Genomic DNA, 23,401 nt, shown 5'->3' on the forward strand with positions numbered 1-23,401 from the left:
TTTAGTTTCAAAACTTTTAGTTTCAAAACTTTTAGTTTCAAAACGTTTGGATTCAAAACCAAAGCTTTTATTTTTTTAACAAATAAATTATTCTCAGTTTATATATTTGCTTTTAAAACTTTTTTTTTGCTTTTGAAACTTTTATTTTTGCTTTTGAAACTTTTTTTTGCTTTTGAAAAATAAAGACACAAATCTACCTTCATACAGGAGCCGCTCACGCTACAGAACTCACTCAAAACCAAACTAAATGAGAAATGCAAGCTGCAAGCAGCATTGATCGGGCCCTCCCAACTTCACGCACGTTGAGGGTACTGCCAGGACTCTGGTTGACGCGGCCATGCATTTCTGTGACCATCATACATTGCGTGCACGAGTTAACTGGTTGACGCGGCCATGCATTTCTGTGACCATCATACATTGCGTGCACGAGTTAAACGGTATTTCCTGGTACTGGCAGGGCTCTGGTTGACGCGGCCATGCATTTCTGTGACCATCATACATTGCGTGCACGAGTTAAACGGTATTTCCTGGTACTGGCAGGGCTCTGGTTGACGCGGCCATGCATTTCTGTGACCATCATACATTGCGTGCACGAGTTAAACGGTATTTCCTGGTACTGGCAGGGCTCTGGTTGACGCGGCCATGCATTTCTGTGACCATCATACATTGCGTGCACGAGTTAAACGGTATTTCCTGCGTAGACCAGCAGCGTAGCAAGATCTTGTTGCCAGGTCTTAAGCCTCAAATGTTTTGAGTGTACCTCCGATACAATCATAAATGTCAGCCTGTTAAGATCATTAAGAAAATGAATGAGTGTGAATGCGCTTCAGTGTTTGTAACATAACAGACTGTCAGTTTACTGGGATTGTCACAGGAGTTCACAGGTAGGACCCAAACGCAAGACCACAGGAGACAGAAGTTAAATATTAACAGGTTTTATTCAGAATGTGTGTGAAGGTGTGGAGCCCGTGGTCCGACACCAGAGAGTAGGCAGATCGACGGTGTGAGTCCCGTGGCTCGACACCGGAGGGCTGGCAGCTTGATGGCGTGTGTAGTCCGTTTAACACAAGGAGGGCAGAGCGGCGGTGTGTAGTCCGTAACCACCAAGGAGGGCAGAGGATGCCACGGGGTTGAAGCCGGTGAAATACGGTACGACCTGACAACCCCAGACTGCGGACCAGAGTTTATATAGTGACAGGGGAATCATTAGTGGGACCTGAGTCTGGTGTGTCAGGCTGCAGGAGGTGGTACGATGATAATAATAAACATCAGAATAACAATAGCTCCTACGCTCCGACTACGTCGGTGCTCGGGCCCTAATGAGAAGCTGCCAGGATACAAAGATAAACTACCAACGACACACCAGAAAAATTTGAGTTAAATATTTATCCTGAATATGAGAATGCTTGATTCACCCCACGTCAACAATCTCATTTATTTACAATAAATAATAGAGATGAAATAATAGAAAATAGTGGAGCAGGAAGGAAGTTCTGCTGCTGGTGGATGACACAGATAAATCATACAACATTTAAATATGTAACAGACTAACACTAGCATTAGCTAACGTGTTATTCATCATGGCCAACAATAGTTTGTACAAACGTGTGTCAGAAGGTGTTGCTGCACTGCAGTCATCTGGATCTACTCTGAACCAGCATGAGTCCACAGTGGTGAAATGTAACTCAATACATTGAGTCAAGTACTTCTGTACAATGTTGAGGTTGCTGTACTTTATACATCTTGTACTACTCTGCTACATTTCAGAGGATAATCTTCATGTATTTACTTCAATACACTTATTAGATACCTTTCGTTTGTTTACAGATTCAGAGTAATAACAATAAATATAATCAAATAAATGATGTTGACTTTATTTTTGCTACCCGGTAGTATATAAAGTAAAACACTGCAACATTAAAGCAATGTACATGTTGATGTATTGACAATTATAATTCAATAATATTATTCTTATTCTGAAATGGGCCCTTCTGTATAATGTTTGCTTTTACTGTTGGTACTTAAGTATATTTTGATGTTAGTACTTTTTTACTTCAATTGAAGTAAACTTTTGAATGCAGGACGTTTACTTGTATTTCTACACTGTGGTACTGCTACTTTTACTTGAGTCAGAGATCTGAGTACTTCTTCCACCACTGTGAGTCCAAAACATCACTTCATTGATCCCTTGCTACCTGGCAGTAAATATAGTAAAAGAACTGCATTATTAAAGCAATGTACATTGTCATGCATTATTAATTATAACCAGAAAGTAATGTAGGACTTTAACGTGTATTTATATACTGTGGTACTGCACCTTTGACTTGACTGGAGTCAGAGATCTGAGTAGGTGACGAAAGGTGATGAAAACACATGAAAACACTCAAAGTGAAGTTTCTATAGAGTCTGAAGCAAACACACTTCATATGCAAAGTTGTCTTTATTGAAAAGCAGGAAATGTGCAGAATAATGTGATACAGAGACTTAATATTCAATCATTCATTAACAGTGTTAAAAAACAATGTGAAATAGTTTGATTAATTTCATTGACATCAGGTTTAACAGGAGAAATCATATACTAATGATACTTTCTGATATTACCAGTAGTATTACTGCACGATAATAATCACATTGTTATATAATGAAAAAGAGAAAAAAGTGAAAGAATCCATCACCAAAAAGATTGAACTGCATTGTTGTATTGAGCCTTTTCATATCAGTCTGATCTCCTTCACCTTCTATTCCATCCTGTCCTCGAATAAAACAGGACTCTTTGATCTAATCAGCAAGTTTAACATTAAACCCATAAACCTTTGATACTTTGTGATACTATTGAGTGACTAATATAATGAATCATCATTTTTACATTGAAAAAGAGAAAAAAAGTGAAAGAGTCCATCACCAAAAAGATTTAACTGCATTGCTGGACTTTTCTTCCCACTTCAGTGAGTGTTGGGAATTCTCAGCTCTGCTACCATGAAGATGGCTTTTTGCTTTCACTGATACACACACAGGTACTGAGCGTGGCAACAATTGCCTGCGTTGAGATCTTTCTCGATTACAGTGAGACCAGCCTTCGTGTAGTCATCAGCCAAAGCTGTGTTGAGAAGCAGGGCGATGGTCTTAATGGGATTGCTGGATTCCTCCTTCTTGTACCACAGGTACACTGGCTTACCACAGGATCCATCGTTGAGGTTGACATTCACAATACTGTAATCTTGCTGCTGATATTCACGATACTCCTTGTCATTGATGGACACTTTCAGATCAGCGAGGGCAAGCTTGGGGTCGGTGGTCTGACGGTACCAGATGAAGACCTTGGATCCTCCTGTTCCCCTGTTGGTATTTTCATCCACACGGATGTAATGGTTTCCAAACAGGTCGCCATCTGATCCGTAGGAATCAGTGGCAGTGATGTCGCAGATGTAGGTTTGTTTCTCTCTCTTCACCCAGATGTGGATCAAGGCCCCTTCGGCATTGCGGTTCAGATCACAGGCCAGTCTCTCCCAGCCGAAGCCAAACTTCGAAGCTTCATTGTTTGCATCTGTAGTGACATCAATCTCCACTATGGGAGTATCAAACTCTCCAGACCCTTGGTAGGACCAAAGGTAGATGCAATCACCTCCTGCTCCAGCATTGAGATTTTTATCGATCTTTTTGTACCCTGCACGTGACAATCCAGGAGTCATGTCATCGTTGAATGTAAGTTGAAGGCTAGTGATTGCTTTCCGCCCCTCTTTGTACCAAAGATAGATGCAATTTCCACCTGCTTCTTTGTTCAGATTACCTCGGAGCCGCTTGAAGCCCTTGCCGCTGAGATTTTGCTGCTCTACATCACTCAGGGACACATCAAGTTCTGAGATGTAGGTGGTCATGATGGGTAACTGCATTAAAGAAAGACACATCATGAGTAAACAGTTAGCAGCATGACTGTGCGTCTTCAGGTGAGCTCCAATATCATCACTACAAATTTAAATATCAGTGCTGAAATATGGATCACCATAATGACATCTAACGTAAATAGCTTTTTAAATGTGCATGCATAATGCCACCATTTACACTATTCACAGTGAATATAGTCAATTAAGATCTGAAATAGAAAACTTTATGTTCCACAACCATAAAACATGACATTCTTGAAGACTTACGTGTGTGCTGACAGTCAGTGATAGAGCGGCAGGAAGAAGTCAGCTGGTCAGCTGCCTTTATATAGAGAGATGCTCTTTCCCATTGTGCAAGTCTTTCCTGTCATGAGTCATATTCCAAAGAAAGTAGTATGTTGTCAAACCAGAGTGGTACCTTGATAACCTTTAAGTAATATCAACAAACTCCACCTCTAAACTCTTGCCAAATCAAGCACAACAAATCCCTTGTTCCACGGCTCATGTGTGTTGCCTTAACCTTCCAGCAGGTCAGTCATTGTGCAATCGTTACCTGTAGGAGTCATATTCCAAAGAATTTCTTATTTTTCTAAATACCGTGTCATAACAGATACAACACACGTTAGTTACCTTGAATTACATTCTCACGCTCAGCCTCTGACTTTCTGCCATCCACGGCCAGTGATGTTTGGATCTCACTGCTTGTGTTTGCTTGAACCTGAATCATTATCCTTCTCACGGGCCAGTCTCAGTCTCAAAGACCCAAATAAGTCCAGCACTTGAAGTCAATGTCTGTCCTGCTGACCAGAACATAGTAAACGTCCTGAAAAGCATTGCATCTCTCTGAGCCTGTGTTTGTTTGTTGTCCCACAAACACATGAGCATCCAAGCTGTGTGCCTCTCTCTCTCTCTCTCTCTCGCGTGTCCTGTGCTGGTCCATCAGCACGCTTTGTGTTCTTATCAAGTGTTTGGTCCAGTTCTGTGTAAGTCACACCTGCTTTGAGAAAGTAACTGTTTCCTTGTTGGGACAGAATCAGCTTTATTCTTGTTGCTTGCACTCCTGACGAATGCCAACAATATTATAAATAATTGTGAAATATATTATCCAAAGTTAAAATCAATGAAAATAATCCAATAAAACTACCCTTTTTATGAACTCTACATATTGAATCAGCTAACTTATTATTTTTTTGTTTAAATAATTTCGACGTCATAAGGAATTCTCAAGGTAATGTTGTTTTTACAAGGAATAAAAGTAAAGTATTTTTCATTAATTTTTCACATAAGTCCAAAATGTCCCTTCATCAGTTTATTAAATGATGTCCTACAAGCACATGTCTCTGGTCTCCCTACGTCTATCATGAAAAGAAGCAGAACATGAACACACACACACACTGTGTAAAGCTCTCTCCAGTGTTGGGCCCTCTCTGTGCTGCTGTTACCCTTCTGACGGGTCAGTCTCAGTGAATCTAATAATAATAATAACAATCTAATAATACACATACATGACGTCACAGCTTCGACTCTCTATAGGATAGAGAGTCGAAGCTGTGACGTCATGTCCGGGTCAGCCTCTGTTCCACCAGCTTCTGTAGTTCAATGCTGTCTCTTATTCAGCATTTCTTTCCTCTGTGTCTCTGGTCAAATGTAGACTGTTTCTGGGGTTTAATGTTTGTTGTTGGATGTCCCACAAGCACATGTCTCTGGTCTCCGAGTTTGTCCTCCTTGTCCTCTCTCTTCACTCAGGCTTAATTGTGCTGGGCTATCTTCAAGCCTTGTGTTTGGCAGGACTTTGAGGAAGACGTAAGGATGAAGGAAAAAAAAGGCAACTATAACAAGCACGCGAGGAAGAGAGAATGAGAATGACTTTTCTTCCTGTACTTGCTTCAAAAGTGATGATAAATTAAATAGTTTTATTTTTAAATATTAAAGTTAATGTAAAGACATCGGATTAAAATCAACTCAAGTTTAAAATGTTATGTTCTACAATGAATAACACGATGAGGTGTCTCTTGTTTGTGTGGATTAGAACACCATCTGGTGTGCACACAGGATTACTCAAATAGTCCCTTACATGTGGAGATGTGGTTTGAAAGGTTGATTCTGTGAAATGCACCTTTATTGTAGTGATTTACAATCTATGATCTCTCTGAAGCGTAATCGAAAATAGTGGAGCAGGAAGGAAGTTCTGCTGCTGGTGGATGACATCAGATAAATCATACAACATTTAAATATGTAATAGACTAACACTAGCATTAGCTAACGTGTTATTCATCATGGCCAACAATAGTTTGTACAAACGTGTGTCAGGAGGTGTTGCTGCACTGCAGTCATCTGGATCTACTCTGAACCAGCATGAGAGTCCACAGTGGTGAAATGTAACTCAATACATTGAGTCAAGTACTTCTGTACAATGTTGAGGTTGCTGTACTTTATACATCTTGTACTACTCTGCTACATTTCAGAGGCTAATATTGTAATTTGTATTTTCCTACACTTATTGGATATCTTTAGTTACTTTACAGATTCAGAGTAATACAACTACATGATCAACAGATTAATGATGATGTATACTTTATTGATCCTTTGCTACCTGGCACTATATAAAGTAAAGTACTGCAACATTAAAGCAATGTACACATTGATGCTTTAATAATTATAATTCAATAATATAATTATTGTGAAGTCAAACTAAAGAAATAATTAATGAACTCATGTTGCAAACCGGAAAGGAACCTTTCGGCAGTCCGAGTTGCCGCACGGACTATAAATGAGGTGGCACACAACATCAATAAGGAAGGAAGGAAGTGAAGCGAAGCCGCAAACTGAAGCAATGCTTAGCGCAAAAACATCCAACCCCGTGCAAACAGACCTACAAACGCCAGAGAGGCAGCCGGTAAGACACCAAGCCCATCAGGAGACCCAGCGGACAATTGAAAGTAAATGTTTGTGCAGGCGATAGCCGCTAGTGTTAGCCACGGGGCCGAACCGGCAGTGCGGTCGTTAACCCTATGAATGCCAGTGTGTGTCATGTTTGGGTCTCATTCATAATTTAATGATGTCATGATTGTTTAGTGAGCTTATATGTAGCAGAGAAATTAGTTAAAATGATTATGATATTATATTATTGTGGTGGCATTATTTAAATTAAGTAAATGTAAAATATTTAAAATCTGAAGTTAACTTAATGAAATCCCTAAATGCATTAATAATAACAGTTGGGGAATTTATGTCGCACTTTGTTTAATTTAAGAGGGAAAAGGAAATAATTGTTAAAAATGTATATTTTCCAGAACATTGTAAAAACAACCCTTTTCTTGTTTATTGGTTCAAAAGGTTTTTCACCTACCTGCTTGTTTGCAAACTACTTGCTTACTTGCAAAGTACCGACTTACCTGAAACCTTGAAATCACAAAATAAAAGAAGATAAGAGGAAAAGAAAAGTGTGGTTATTGAGTGAAGTCCAGCAACTCTGGGTAGATGTCCAACTCCTTCAAGTGGAGATTGCACAAAGAAGGGGAGAACTTGACAGTGAAAAACCGCCAGTACCATAAAGCTGGCCAGGAAAAAGTACAGGAGCTTAAAGCTGGAACAGCAGGAGCAAAAAACCTGGAATCCTGGAAAGGAAAAAGAGTGGAGGATAAAGCACCATAAGCAACAGTAGAGGCGCCATTGGAAACACCACTTGTCAAATTCACAATTAAAGGACCTTAAAAATAAAAGTAAACATGGCTAATCAAGAAGCTGGAAAATCAGTTGAACAATTGAAACTTGAAAGAACTACAGCCAAAAGAGTGTTTTCCCGTCTGGTCAACAGTATAACCCGGTCACATACGGACATGTCTGAAGAAGAGCTCAGAGACAGTTTCAACAAACTCAAGGCACTAGGAGAGAACGTCATGGAGGCAAATGATGAGCTGGAAGCTGGCTTTATTGCAGATCTCGAAGCAGAGCTGGAAACGGATGAAGTCATGTTAACGGAGCAGGCAAAAGCCGACCTGGAAAAAACTACAAATGAGTGCCAAGAGAAGCTGAAGGAGGTCAAGAGGTTGCTCCAGAAGACGCTTTGGGTCAATTTTGGAAGTAGGGAAATGTCTATAGCACTACAAGCAGCAGAGGCAGCATGCGAACGCGTCGCTGCTGTGCAACCAAACATTAACCAGGAAGCGTATCAATTCATGCTGGACCAACTGAAAGGGTTGGTAGGAACAGCAAAGGACACGCATGGCCGATGGAAGCAGTGGGCCCCACCAGAGGCTCAGGGGGAGCTTCAGAGGCATGTGAGAGAGCTCGAACTTCACGTCCCCTTGATGGTCTCCAGAAAGGCTGACTTCATACAAGCAACCATAAAGGAGGATACTGATAGACAAGCCCAGGTGAGAGCTACATCTAATTATCGGATACCAACCATCAAGCTAAAGCCAACAGCCCTCCCCAAGTTTGGTGGCATCAAACGTGATTTTCACAGGTGGAAGAAGGACTGGGAAGCGCTGCAGAGTCAGGGAGAGCCAACAGGCTCAAAAGAAGTGAAAAAGGTCCAGCTACTAGACAGCCTGGAGGATAAGATCACACGAGAACTTCGGCTCACGGCTTACAACACATCTGATGACATCTTCCGTGTGCTAGAGAACCGCTACGGCAACCAAACATCCATTGCCATAGAAATAGTGGAGGAGATACAGAAGATGCCAGCTGTCAAAAGTCACCAGCCACGGAAAATCGTCGACTTAATTAAAACTGTGGAAAAAGCACTTCAAGATTTGAGTGACCTTGGAGACACAGGTGCTATAAAAAATCCCCTTGTGACTAAGTCCATTGAAAGTAAACTCCCGGAGACACTCAAGAAGGAATGGCTTGTGTATGCAGCTGACAGGAGGAATGATGTGACTTCAAGAGGTCGGTTCGACGGTCTCTTGGCATTCCTCAAAGACCAGGAGAGCATATATGAACAGCTTGAGCAACTGATGGAGGAAGAGCCAAACAAGAGAGAAACCAAGGTGGAGCCAAGATATGCCAGAACCAAGTCAACCAAATCAAGCAACGACCAGGAAGGGTGTGTGGTCTGCAGTGATGTAAAACACAAGTGGAAGATCTATTTTTGCAGACAGTTCCGAGCGCTGAAACTAGCAGAGAAGAGAGCTGCAGTAAAAAGGTTGGGAGCATGTAAAAGATGTTTGGAGGTTCATGGCGATGGCTCACAGTGCAAACCTGGATTCCTGTGCAGAAACCAGGACTGCAAGGATGCAGATACTCCTGAGCATCACTTCTATCTGTGCCCCAACGCGGAGGCAAAGAAAAGCAGCGATGGTCAGAAGAGAAGCAGCGATGGTCAGAAGAGGAGCAGGTTCGGTCCGGAAGGGGATAAAGGCAGGAGGAAGTACACAGAGGAGCAGGAGGGCTTCTTCGGGAAACTCTCACCTGAATTGGCAAACCAATGCCGAAATGTGTTTTCCAATACTGCATCCAGGGCTTTCAATACTGTCAAAGACCAACCAAGCCTTTTAGGGGAAAGCGGACTTCAAGAGCTGCCAGTACTGATGATGCTTGTCGAGGTCACAGCAAACGCTGGGCAGAAAATTGGAACATTAATCGATTTGGCTTCTGACACCAATTACATAACCCACAAGACTGCAAGCAGGCTAAACCTCAAAAATGAAGAAGTCGCACTTGTCGTCCATGGAGTTGGGGGCATGGAGGTTCGTGTAGAGACGAAACGATACCTCCTCAAGATCAGAGTGAAGACACCAAAAGGCACTCTCAGAGCCCACCAATTGGTGTGTTATGGACTGGACAGCATTGCAGAGATACACAAACATGTGGAACCAAAGGAGCTCCAGAGATTCTTCCCAGATACACCGCTGGATGAACTCCGGAGACCTAAAGAAATAAGTCTGCTCATTAGCCACAAAGAAGGTCAACTAGCGCCACAGAGGATCAGAGCTGTTGGAGACCTTGTGCTGTGGGACGGTCCACTGGGGAAAACAGTGGGAGGAACGCATCCTGAACTCTTTGAAGAACTCACCGTGTCAGCTCACATGTCGAAGACACACTTTGCGAGGTCGATGAGAGCAGCGGCTGCAAGATATGAGGAACAACTCACCAGCATGGTCCCAGAGGGTCCGCTGGCAAATAATCAAGGCACCATCCAGCTCTGTGAATCAAGCACTTCAGCCATCAACCAGGACTTTTTAAAGTGGTGGAGATGGGACAGCATCGGCGCAGGATGTGAGCCAAAGTGTGGAGGCTGCCGCTGTGGGAACTGTCAGCCGGGTGGCAAGGAAATGACTCTTGCCGAGGAGCGAGAACTCCAAGTGGTGAAAGAGGGTCTCACCTACGTCACAGGAGACGCCCACAGCAAAGAACCACACTGGCATACCAGATATCCATGGGTAGGGAACCCAGACTCCCTGCCGAACAATAAAAGGACTGTGGAGGCCACATTCCTCAGGACGGAAAAGCAACTGGCCAAAGAACCTGAATGGAAAGTTGCCTATACTGCTCAAGTCCATGACATGATAGATCGGAAAGCTGCAACCAAGTTATCCAGAGACACAGTGATCAACTGGCATGGGCCAGTATGGTATGTGAGTCACCTCATTGCTCCAAACCCCCACTCTGTCACAACCCCTGTGAGACTTGTTTGGAACAGTAGTCAAAAGTTCAGAGGTGTGAGCCTGAACGACCTACTGATGAAAGGCCCGGATGTCCTCAACCAGATTCGTGCAGTGCTCCTGAGATTCAGGGGTGGAGTGCATGCTGCTCTGGGGGACATAAAGAAGATGTATAACTCAGTCTGGCTGGAAGAAAAGGAGATGCACCTGCATAGATTCCTTTGGCGTGATTCAGAGGACGAAGAGCTGGGGGAATATGCAATCACCAGGGTAAACATCGGTGACAAGCCAGCAGGATGCATCGCACAGCTTGCAATGCGTGAAACTGCCAACCTCCCACCTTTCACTCACCTCAAAGAGGAACGGCAGGTTATTCAAGAAGACAGCTACGTTGATGACATTCTCACGTCCCACAATGACTTAGACCAGCTGAAAACCATCACGGCGAATGTGCAACAGATTCTGAAAGCTGGCGGGTTCGAGCTCAAACCTTGGGTTTATTCTGAGCAAAGTGGGAGGAAAGAGTGCAGTGACAAGCTGGAAAAGGCTGCGGAAAAGACCATGGTCTTACCAAACCAGATGCGAGAGGAGGATAATAAAGCACTCGGCCTTGGCTACATGGTAGAAGAGGACAAACTCCATGTCATGGTGGGAATAAACTTCTCAAAGAGAAAGAAAAAGATGAGACTCAGCCAAAACCTTCTGCAGGAGCAGATAAGAGCCCAAACACCCAACCCCCTGACTCGGCGAGCACTGCTGAGCCAAGTGTCAGGGCTGTATGATCCAGTCGGCCTGGTAACTCCCATCAAGCAGAAGGGAGCTATCCTGGTACGTAGGGCATTCCAGGAAGCAAAGGGTGGAAGTGCACCTGTAAAGGACTCATGGGATACTGCGCTCTCAGATGCACTCAGGGAGGACGCAATAAAGCTCTTTGAGGAGTACGGCCAACTTGCCAAAGTCAAGTTCACCAGAGCACTGACTCCCCCAAGCTTTACTGATGGTCCCCTGGCGATCACATTCTCTGACGGTAGCGAGCATACTTATGGAGCAGTGATGTACCTCCGATGGAGTTCAGACCAGGGCCCGGTCATCCGGCTGGTGGAGTCCAAAGCAAAACTTACTCCTTTGGATCAAGGAGGGGATGCTGTCAAAGCAGAAATGTGTGGAGCAGTGGTTGCCTCACGGCTGAAAAAGTACTTTGAACTGCACAGCCGAATCCAGATTCAGAGGTGGTACCATTTTGTTGATAGCCAGACCATCCTTGGTGCAATACAACGGGAAAGCTATGGCTATCAAACATTCTTCGCAAATAGGATCGGGGAGATTCAAAGCAACACAAGGGTCCAGGATTGGTGGTGGATTCCTGGCCCACAAAACATTGCCGACATTATAACAAGAGGAGCCAGCCATCAAGATCTCGATGAGGACTCAGAGTGGCAAAAAGGTCCAAAGTTTCTAAGCTTGCCAGTGGAGGAGTGGCCAATCACATCAGCCAAAGAACTCGCAGCCACTGCCAGGGAGAACGTCACAAAACTTCAAAAAAAGGCATATGCTGCTGCACTGACCAGAGCTCAGGCTAAGAAGCAGCAAGTGGAACACAAACTGAAACAGGAGGCACAAACAGAGCAACGGAGGCTACCTGCAGGGTCTGCAATCCAAACGCTGGTGGATGTCAGGAGATACAGCACTCTGAGCCGTCTGGTAAAGACAGTTGCATGGATCTGGAGAGCAGCTAAACAGTTTGGCAAAGGAAGCCAAGCTGTGGAGAGTCCAAAGTGGGAGGCAATCTCCTCCACAGGAGTCATCTCTGTAAGGGAACGAGAGGATGCCCTGAGAGACATTTTTCTTGCAGCGCAAGAAAACACAACCTTCCCTGGCACTACGTTAGACAGGCTTGTGGTCCACAAAGACAAAGACACTGGGCTACTGGTCTGTGGAGGCCGAATACAAAGCTTCAAGGAAGCTCAAGTTAGCATCCCCCTCTTACCCTATGACGCCTGGGTGTCCAAGCTGATAGCTCGAGAGGCCCACAATGAAGGTCATGAGGGAGTAGCTGGAACCCTCCTAAAAATGAGGAGGAAGGCATGGGTCATTAAAGGGAGGAGGATCGCACAAAAAGTTGTTGATGGTTGCATGGTCTGCAGGAGAGGAAAAGCAAAGACGTGTCAACAAGTAATGGCTGACTTGCCGCCAGAAAGGACTGAACCTGCTGCGCCATTTGAGTTCACATCAGTTGACCTCTTTGGCCCTTACCAAGTTAAAGATGACGTCAAGAAAAGAGTGACACTTAAGGTCTGGGGAGTTGTCTTTTGCTGCATGGCAAGCAGAGCCATTCACACCGAGCTGGCAAACACCCTGTCAACTGAAAGCTTCCTAATGGCTTATCAAAGGTTCACGGCAATCAGAGGTCATCCAAGAAAGATGTGGTCGGACCCAGGCACCAATTTTATTGGAGCAAAACCAGTCCTGGAGGAGCTCTACAGGGGTTTGGACCTAGACAAAGCAAACCTTGAAGAGACCGCAGCAAGGAATGGAACTGAGTGGCAGTGGAAAATCCATCCAGCCGATTCTCCACACAGGAATGGTGCTGCAGAAGCTGCTGTGCGAATTGTAAAGAGGGCATTCCAGAATCTTGGGAATGAGGCTTCACTAAGCTACAGTGAGTTCCAGACAACTCTTTACATCGCAGCCAACCTAGCAAATGAGCGTCCAATTGACGCAAGAGTACAGAGCAAAGAGGACTGCATTCAGTATGTCACACCCAACACTCTCCTACTGGGCCGGGCCTCTCAAAGTGGGGACTTGAAAACCTTTGACTTTCACAACTACCCGTACAAAAGACTGAGAGCTATGCAGTCGGAGGTGACCAAGTTCTGGAGGAGCTGGAGCCAACTCGCTGGTCCAAACTTATTTGTCCGAAGCAAATGGCATACTGAACAAAGAAATGTTGCCATTGGAGATGTTGTGTGGCTGTGTGACCAGAATGCGCTACGAGGGCAGTTCAAGCTTGGCAGAGTCATCGGCACGACCCCAGATGATAAAGGCGTTGTAAGGGACGTCAATGTAAGAGTTTTCCCGAGCTACTGTGTCCCTGTCACGAGAGCTCTGAAAGGCAAGTCAATTCCCAAAATCAGGAGGGAAAAGATCCAAGCCACCGTCCTTCACAGGGACGTCAGGCGGCTCGTTGTCCTATTACCTGCAGAGGAACAGGCAGAAAGTCAAACGCAGCAGGGAAAGGAGAACCAAGTTTGCCTTTGAAGCTGTCGATCTTCACACCGTTTCCAGGCGAAGATCGAGTGGGAGGTGTGAAGTCAAACTAAAGAAATAATTAATGAACTCATGTTGCAAACCGGAAAGGAACCTTTCGGCAGTCCGAGTTGCCGCACGGACTATAAATGAGGTGGCACACAACATCAATAAGGAAGGAAGGAAGTGAAGCGAAGCCGCAAACTGAAGCAATGCTTAGCGCAAAAACATCCAACCCCGTGCAAACAGACCTACAAACGCCAGAGAGGCAGCCGGTAAGACACCAAGCCCATCAGGAGACCCAGCGGACAATTGAAAGTAAATGTTTGTGCAGGCGATAGCCGCTAGTGTTAGCCACGGGGCCGAACCGGCAGTGCGGTCGTTAACCCTATGAATGCCAGTGTGTGTCATGTTTGGGTCTCATTCATAATTTAATGATGTCATGATTGTTTAGTGAGCTTATATGTAGCAGAGAAATTAGTTAAAATGATTATGATATTATATTATTGTGGTGGCATTATTTAAATTAAGTAAATGTAAAATATTTAAAATCTGAAGTTAACTTAATGAAATCCCTAAATGCATTAATAATAACAGTTGGGGAATTTATGTCGCACTTTGTTTAATTTAAGAGGGAAAAGGAAATAATTGTTAAAAATGTATATTTTCCAGAACATTGTAAAAACAACCCTTTTCTTGTTTATTGGTTCAAAAGGTTTTTCACCTACCTGCTTGTTTGCAAACTACTTGCTTACTTGCAAAGTACCGACTTACCTGAAACCTTGAAATCACAAAATAAAAGAAGATAAGAGGAAAAGAAAAGTGTGGTTATTGAGTGAAGTCCAGCAACTCTGGGTAGATGTCCAACTCCTTCAAGTGGAGATTGCACAAAGAAGGGGAGAACTTGACAATTATTATTCTGAAATGGCCCTTCTGTATCATGTCTTCTTTTACTTTTAGTACGATATATAGTTTGATGTTGGTACTTTTACTCTTTCACACTACATGTCGTCATTCACCCATTCACTCCCATTCATACACTGATGCCCACCAGGACTAACTAACATTCACACACATTCACACACCGTAGTCAGAGCTACGAGTGTCTTGCCCAAGGACACATCGACATGCGGCAAGTGGAGCCGGAGATCGAACCGCCGATTCTCTGATTGAACGACGACCCTGCTCTCCACTGAGCCACAATCACCCTTGTAAGTACACTTTTGAATGCAGTACTTGTACTGGTATTTCTACAACATGTAGCTGATTGTTTCATTTGTTATCTGTGAGGAGTCATATTCTAAAGTATATAATATCTTATCAAACTATTGATATCTTGATTACCTTTCAGTAAATATCATCAAACTCAACCTCTGAATTCTTTCCAAAACAATCACCAGAGCTACCTTGTTCCAATGCTCATGTGTTTATTGTGTGTTTATTGATATGTGTTCATATGAACCAGTCCAACCTTCCATGCACAATGGGACACATGGGTGACCCCGTGTCTGTTGGACACGTCCTCAGCGGGGCTGCTGGTAAACAAACAGTGAGTTATTTGAAGACGTCTGAAGACAAAAGTGTTTATTTATTCACCAACGCTCTCTTCTGACGTCATGTTTCAAACTTCTTATCTGTGACCTCGGCTGTGTAAAGCTCTCTACAGTGTTGGGCCCTCTCTGTGCTGCTGTTACCCTTCTGACGGGTCAGTCTCAATGAATCGAATGAGTCTGGCTCTTAAAGTCAATGTCTGTCATGCTGATGAGATCATAGGTTCTCCTTCTTGTCCTGTGCTGGTCCATCAGCACGCTTTGGGTTCTTCTCATGTGTTTGGTCCAGTTCTGTGTAAGTCACACCTGCTTTGAATAAGTTAACAACTGTTTCCTTGTTGGGCCAGAATCAGCTTTATTCTTGTTGTTTGCATTCAGCTAACGTGTTAATCATCATGACTAATGATAGTTTGTTCAAACATGCAGCTTGAAAGAAGTCTGAGCTCTCTTAAAAAGCATTTTTACATCATGAGGAACTTCTTAAGTTAAAAGACTGGGTAAAGGATTTTCACTTGTATTTGTTACACTTTTTACAAAGTTGTCTTCATTGAAATGTGCAGAATAAAGTGATACAGAGACGTAACATTCAATCATTCATAAACATTTTCCTATCACATCCCCTTCCTCAGGAATGACCTTTCTGCTCACATCAAACAGTTGAGGCCTTTAAATCCTGAATTAAAACTCATCTTTTGGTCTTAACCTTCAGTTATTTGCTTTTTCTTTGATGACTTCAGGCCTCTTATCTGTTGCCAGTAATGCAATCGTTCCCTGTCTGAGGATTCCAAAGAATATTTCATTGTACCTGTTGCCATTAACCTTCCAGCAGATCAGTCATTGTGCAATCATTACCTGTAGGAGTCATGTTCCAAAGAATTGTTATTTTCTAAAGACTGTGTCACAACAGATAAAACACACCTTAGTTACCTTTAATTCCATTCTCACACTCAGCCTGTGACTTCCTGCCATAAGTCCTGAAGCTATCTTGGTCCACGGCCAGTGATGTTTGGATCTCACTGCTTGTTTGTTTCCTTTCTCCTCTGAGTGAATGGTGGGCTTGAGTTTTGCCTCTTGTGTGTTTCTGTAGTCTTTCTTCTTCCAGAGGAGTGAACTATGAAGGGAGATTGACGTCGTAGTGCGCTATGTTGAGCCTAAAGCTGGAGTTTTTGATGTCACGATGGTGACTTTATTTTAACCACTAGATCACCATGGTAACTTACGACTAATCTGCTCCGGTGTAAAAATGTTCAGTGTATCAGTTATACTTACTTCTTCAGCATTTCTTTCCTCTGTGTCTCTGATCAAATGTTTCTGGGGTTTACTGTTTGTTGTTGGATGTCGTACATGCACATGTCTCTGGTCTCCTAGTTTGTCCTCTCTTGTCACTCAGGCCTAATTGTGCTGACATATATTCAAGCCTTGTGTTTGGCAGGAGTTTGAGGAAGAAGGAAGGATGAAGGGGAGAACCCAACTATAACAAACACGCCTACAAATGGTCCCTTTTAGTGTTGTTCAGTTCTGTGTAAGGTTAGTTATTGTGAACGTACTGAAACCCTGGACCATTTATCACAGAATTCCACTTTTCTTCCTGTACTGGCTTCAAAACTGAAAACACAAGAAATAAACTTTTGGTTTGTTGTATAGAAACAAAGCATGAGCTTTAATATTGTGTTCTCGACTGCGTCGGGTAGACACAAGACATCTCAAGTTTAAAAATGTTGTTTTAATTCAATTTATTTTTGTATAGCCCAAAATCACAAATTACAAATTTCCCAAATACAAATATCATAGGTTTAGATATCCTCTGTCCCAGGACCCTCACATCAGAACAGGAAGAACTCCCCCAAAAAACCCTTTAACAGGGAGAAAAGAGGGAGAGACCTTAGGGAGAGAGGAGGGAGGAGGGATCCTTCTCCCAGGATGGACTGAAGTGCAATAGAATACAGTACAATAGAGTACAATAGTGTACAGAATGAACAACATAACAGAGTTACAACACATTCGATGTATCTGACAGAACCACGGCAGGAGGCACGACCAGGTCCAGGTGTAACCAGGATCCACAGAACCTGTGAGTGTCATGGGAGTTCACAGATAGGACCCAAAAGCAAGACCACAGGAGACAGAAGTGAATGTTAAACAGGTTTTATTCATAGACAGGTGGGTGCAGGTGTGGAGCCCGTGGTCCGACACCCGCGTGGCAGATCGACGGTGTGAGTCCCGTGGCTCGACACCGGAGGCCTGGCAGCTTGACGGCGATTGTAGTCCGTTTAACCCCAGGCGGGTAGAGCGACAGAGTGTAATCCGTAGACCACAAGGAGAGCAGAGCGGCGGAGCGCAATCCACAGACACAAGGAGGGCAGAGCGGTGGAGTGTAATCCACAGGGTTTCAGCGGGTTGAAGACGGTACGACCTGACACTCCCAGACTGCAGGGCCAGAGCTTATATAGTGGCAGGATACTCATTAAGGGGCCCTGAGTCTGGTGTGTCAGGCTGCAGGAGGTGATCAGCTTGAGTGTCCTCAGCCGTGCACGATTAAGGGTGCGGCCCTGGGAGGTGTCTGAAGGCAGAGGACAAACAGAGCACATGGCACACCACAACAGACAGGGGAATCCTGGATCCTGACAGTACCCCCCCCTTAAGGCACGGATTCCAGACGTAACACAAGACCCAACACAGGGCGGGTGGAGGGGGTCCGGAGGAGGGATGTCCCCACAGCTATAAGGCCGACTAGGGTGGGCGGCGGGGGTCCGGAGGAGGGATGACAGGATCTAACCGGCCACGGGACCGCCGAAGAGCGTCGGCCACCGGTGCTCCGGCGGACGGCCGGGAGGGCAGAAGGGCTCCGGACACGGGTGCTCCGGCGGACGGCCGGGCGGGCGAAAGGGCTCCGGACACGGGTGCTCCGGCGGACGGCCGGGCGGGCGGAAGGGCTCCGGACACGGGTGCTCCGGCGGACGGCCGGGCGGGCGGAAGGGCTCCGGACACGGGTGCTCCGGCGGACGGCCGGGCGGGCGGAAGGGTTCTGGAGAATAGGATGCTGGTGCAGCAGTGGCAGGTACTGGAGGTCTCTGCTGCTCCGCGACGGCAGCGGGCACTGGAGGTCGCTGCTGCTCCGAGACGGCAGCGGGCACTGGAGGTCGCTGCTGCTCAGAGACGGCAGCGGGCACTGGAGGTTGCTGCCGCTCAGGGACGGCAACTGGAGGTCGTTGCGCCTCTGGGACGGCGGCCGGGTGTGGGAGAGGCTGCGGCACGGAGGCGGCGACAGGAACTGGAGCGGACTGCTGCGCTGAGGCAGCAGGAACTGGAGCGGGCTGCGGCGCTGAGGCGGCAGGAACTGAAGCGGGCTGCGGCGTAGAGGCGGCAGCGGCAGGAACTGGCGTAGAGGTGGCAGCGGCAGGAACTGGAGCTGGCGCTGCGGCGGCAGGAACTGGAGCGGGCTGCGGCGTAGAGGCGGCAGCAACTGGAGCTGGCGCTGCGGCGGCAGGAACTGGCGTAGAGGCGGCCGCGGCCGCGGCAGGAACTGGAGCTGGCGCTGCGGCGGGAACTGGGACTGCGGCGGCAGGAACGGGAGCTGCGGCGGCAGGAACTGGAGCTGCGGCGGTAGGAACTGGCGCTGCGGCGGCAGGAACTGGAGCTGGCCCTGCGGCGGCAGGAACTGGAGCTGCGGCGGCAGGAACTGGAGCTGCGGCGGCAGGAACTGGAGCTGGCCCTGCGGCGGCAGGAACTGGAGCTGCGGCGGCAGGAACTGGAGCTGCGGCGGCAGGAACTGGCGCTGGCCCTGCGGCGGCAGGAACTGGAGCTGCGGCGGCAGGAACTGGAGCTGGCCCTGCGGCGGCAGGAACTGGAGCTGCGGCGGCAGGAACTGGAGCTGCGGCGGCAGGAACTGGAGCTGGCCCTGCGGCGGCAGGAACTGGAGCTGGCCCTGCGGCGGCAGGACCAGAGAGCGGCTCTGGCTCCGCGGCCGCGAGGTCCGGGGATAGCTGCGGCTCCGAGACCACAGCTGGGACTGGAGGTCGCTGCTGCTCCGGGACGGCAGCGGCAGGACCTGGAGGTCGCTGCTGCTCCGGGACGGCAGCGGCGGGACCTGGAGGTCGCTGCTGCTCCGGGACGACAGCGGCGGGAACTGGAGGTTGCTGCTGCTCCGGGATGACCGCGGCGGGAACTGGAGGTCGCTGCTGCTCCGGGATGACAGCGGCGGGAACTGGAGGTCGCTGCTGCTCCGGGACGGCAGCGGCGGGAACTGGCGGTCGCTGCTCTGGGACGGCAGCGGCGGGAGCTGGAGGTCGCTGCTGATCTGGGACGGCAGCGGCGGGAACTGGAGGTCGCTGCTGCTCCGGGATGACAGCGGCGGGAACTGGAGGTCGCTGCTGCACTGCGACGGCAGCGGCGGGACCTAGAGGTTGCTGCTGCTCCGGGACGGCAGCGGCGGGAACTGGAGGTCGCTGCTGCACTGCGACGGCGGCGGCCGGGACTGGCGAAAGCTGTGCCGCAGAGGCGGTAGGAACCGGAGCTGGCTGTGGTGAAGAGGTGACAGGAACAGGAGCTGGCTGCAATGCAGTCTGACTACGGGGAGCCGGAGTCGGCCGGGCCACCGAGTGTTCCGCTACCCTTGCATGGCTCCGTCTCCGGCTGAGAAGGTGCTTGACCCTATACTCAGCGTTTCCAGAGGGTCAAAAACTCTCATCAGAGCAGTCACAAAGTCCACATACCCCACAGTATTAGGCTGGTCGCTGCTCACTGTGTACATGGCCCAGTCCAAAGCCCTTCCCCGCAGTAAGCAGACCACGTAAGACACCTTGGACCTGTCTGAGGCGAACGTCAGGGGCTGTCGGTCAAACACCCGTTGGCATAGCAACAGGAAGCCTTGACACTTCCCCAGTGTTCCATCATAGGGACTCGGAGCCGGCACGGGGGATTCCCAGACCGGCGGAGCGAGGACAGGCGGGAATAGTGCGGGTGCTGGAACTGGTGGAGACTTGACTGTCCGGGCTAGTTCCTGCCCGCACCAGCCAACCCGAGAAACCTCCGCAGCGAAACGTCTCATCTTCGCCAGGGAACGTCTCGTCTCCTCCAGCAGCCTGGTAGTGCTGTACAGCGCAGCTGCTCCTGTGGTTGCTGGGTCCCCCTCAGAAACCTCAGCTTCCATGGATTGCAGGGCTTGACGCATCTCCATGAGCCTCTGCTGGTGTGCCTCCAGCTGCGTGCTATATCCGGCCAGCGTAGCTGCTCCTGTGGTTGCTGGGTCCATTATGGTCAGGTCGTTCTGTCATGGGAGTTCACAGATAGGACCCAAAAGCAAGACCACAGGAGACAGAAGTGAATGTTAAACAGGTTTTATTCATAGACAGGTGGGTGCAGGTGTGGAGCCCGTGGTCCGACACCCGCGTGGCAGATCGACGGTGTGAGTCCCGTGGCTCGACACCGGAGGCCTGGCAGCTTGACGGCGATTGTAGTCCGTTTAACCCCAGGCGGGTAGAGCGACAGAGTGTAATCCGTAGACCACAAGGAGAGCAGAGCGGCGGAGCGCAATCCACAGACACAAGGAGGGCAGAGCGGTGGAGTGTAATCCACAGGGTTTCAGCGGGTTGAAGACGGTACGACCTGACACTCCCAGACTGCAGGGCCAGAGCTTATATAGTGGCAGGATACTCATTAAGGGGCCCTGAGTCTGGTGTGTCAGGCTGCAGGAGGTGATCAGCTTGAGTGTCCTCAGCCGTGCACGATTAAGGGTGCGGCCCTGGGAGGTGTCTGAAGGCAGAGGACAAACAGAGCACATGGCACACCACAACAGACAGGGGAATCCTGGATCCTGACAGTGAGGTGAGAAAGCACAGAGACTCTGGTGAAGAATAAGCATTTTACATGTTGCTTGTTCGGATGGATTAGAACACCATCTGGTGTGCACACAGAGGATTACTCAAATAGTCCCTTACATGTGGAGATGTGGTTAGAAAGGTTTATTCTGTATGATGACTTTCAGCTGAAATGCACCTTTATTGTATTCATTTCTAATCCACAAACTCTACTCTCTAAAGTGTAATATAGCAAAGACAATGGTAAGTAACTAAGTAATGCAGTTTTTTTGTAAAAACTGCATTATTTCTCTATTTTCCTCCGTGACTTTTCTTTTTTTGGATTTATCCATTGATAGTTTACCGAGGGCGAGGGTCTGAAAATCATGATTAGCCACCTGCAGGGAAAGGCTTGACATGTCAAACATACTTTTAAGGCCACCGTCACTTCCAATCTCCAGCAGCTGATCTTCCTGTCGCCACATGCAGAGCGGGGTTGGCGCATCAGAATTACTCCTGATGTTGTCTGTTAAATGAAGATTTCTTTTTTCTTGGAAGTTGTAGCTCTTCTTCTGTCTCCTTAGTGGCCTTTCCCTCTTTGCAAAGAAGCTCTCCAAAAGTTATTTACTCATTTTCACTAGTTTGTGGGCTTCATTTTTGAGGTTACGTATCACGTGACCGAGACAAACGTCTTGACATGTCAAGAGGCACAGGCGGATGAAATTGCAAGAGAATCCGGTCAGTTTTCAAAATAAAACTTCTTTCAGACTCTGATAATCAATAAAACGGAAATATTATAATATTTATTATTTCTGTGCGGCCCGGTACCAAATGATCCACGGCCCGCTACCGGTCCGCGGCCCGGTTGGGGACCACTGACTTAGAAAATGATGCTGAAACTTGTGGACGGAGATCGTTTAAAAAAAAAACGTATTTGTGTGGATGTAGACTCAGGGAGCCGCAACAGAGGGGCTGAAGAGCCGCATGCAGCTCGCGAGCCGCAGGTTGCCGACCCCTGGACTAGGGGAAGGATTGGAAGGAGAGGGGGTGAGAGAGGGAGCCTTATTTTTTGTTGACCGCTATTTCACGCTGTTTCATGTTATTTTTACACGTTATTCACATTAATACTGACAAATTATTTGAGTTATGATTGTATGCTATCTAGAAACAACATTTATTTGTTGCCCACAAATAAACACTCAAAACTCATCCACTGGATTCCGGAAGTCATTTACGTTACAGCCACCGCGTCCGCAAGTTTAAATCTCCCCTGCTCAGCCTCTCGGTGACTAATGGAAAGTTGCCGATCGTCACCTACACAGAGTATAGTTATTGTTATTCAATGGTGTCATTATTTACCAATAACAAACCACACGGGGAGATACAGATACAGTCTTCTTATAAAAGTAAGGTGTCTCAGAAATATGCGACATTGCAAATGTTTTTTTTCTGTTTTTTTCAGAGCATCCAAAACCTGTTACAGTACACAACCAGTCCTCATCTTTCAGCATCAACATCTTCATCACTGAACTGCATAATCATTCAGAAAACAGGTCATTGTGTTTTTTGCAATACAACCCCAAGTCCTCATGGTTTTTTTCGTCTTCCTCTCACTTTTTTGATCCCTTTTTGCATTATTTTACAACGAGATGGTCACAGTCGGCAAATATATCGAGACAAAAAGAGTGGCACTATTGCAAACTTGCAGGAGTATGGAACGATCAACTGTGTCCTAATACTGAGCATGCGTTTTGTCAATCTGCTCCTGCCATGTTATCATTTTTTATATATATTTTTCAGACAGGTTTTATTTATAAGACTAAAATCTACCATTTGTCATGCAGAGAACGCACAATTCACATCACTTGGAATGCAATGTCTAATACAGCTACAGAGAGTCTAGTTGCACATTGTCTAAACAGTAACTCAGGGTGATTGCGATGAAGGAAAATGTACCAACGACTGCCTTTTGATTGTAAGTGCTCTATGCGATCCCATTCGTCTTTACCATCGCTGAGTCAACCATTACTCCCGTTTGTCCCCTCAGTCTTGTTGGGACGTAAAGGAGCGTGTTTGGGTTATCAGCATTTAAGAAACTGAATTCTTGACATCAATAGAATTATTGATGTATGTAACAATTATTAATGACTATTAATAACAACGGGGCACCACCCTGCGAACAGGGACCAATAACCAAACGATAAAACTAAGTCTCATAATTAGTAGTCACTCATAATGTCAATAGTCTGCGTATGACTATACATTCAGTGACAGTGAAGGTTTTAAGTTCGAGCACAGGCTACTACATACAGTCTTAT

General features: G+C 46.6%; 1 protein-coding gene across 1 annotated transcript; it reads left to right on the plus strand.

Moving 5' to 3' along the window:
• Positions 1-7,720: 7,720 nt before the first annotated feature.
• LOC306793465 (uncharacterized protein) lies at positions 7,721-14,548 on the plus strand (the record flags this gene model as incomplete). Its single annotated transcript, XM_079291111.1, has 2 exons — positions 7,721-14,013; positions 14,454-14,548. One exon carries the CDS (start codon positions 7,721-7,723, stop codon positions 13,748-13,750), a length of 6,030 nt encoding a protein of 2,009 aa, XP_079147237.1. The 3' UTR covers positions 13,751-14,013; positions 14,454-14,548.
• Positions 14,549-23,401: the final 8,853 nt, after the last annotated feature.

The sequence above is a fragment of the Melanostigma gelatinosum genome, assembly GCF_949748355.1.
Source record: "Melanostigma gelatinosum genome assembly, chromosome: 19".
NCBI classification, from domain to species: Eukaryota; Metazoa; Chordata; class Actinopteri; order Perciformes; family Zoarcidae; genus Melanostigma; species Melanostigma gelatinosum.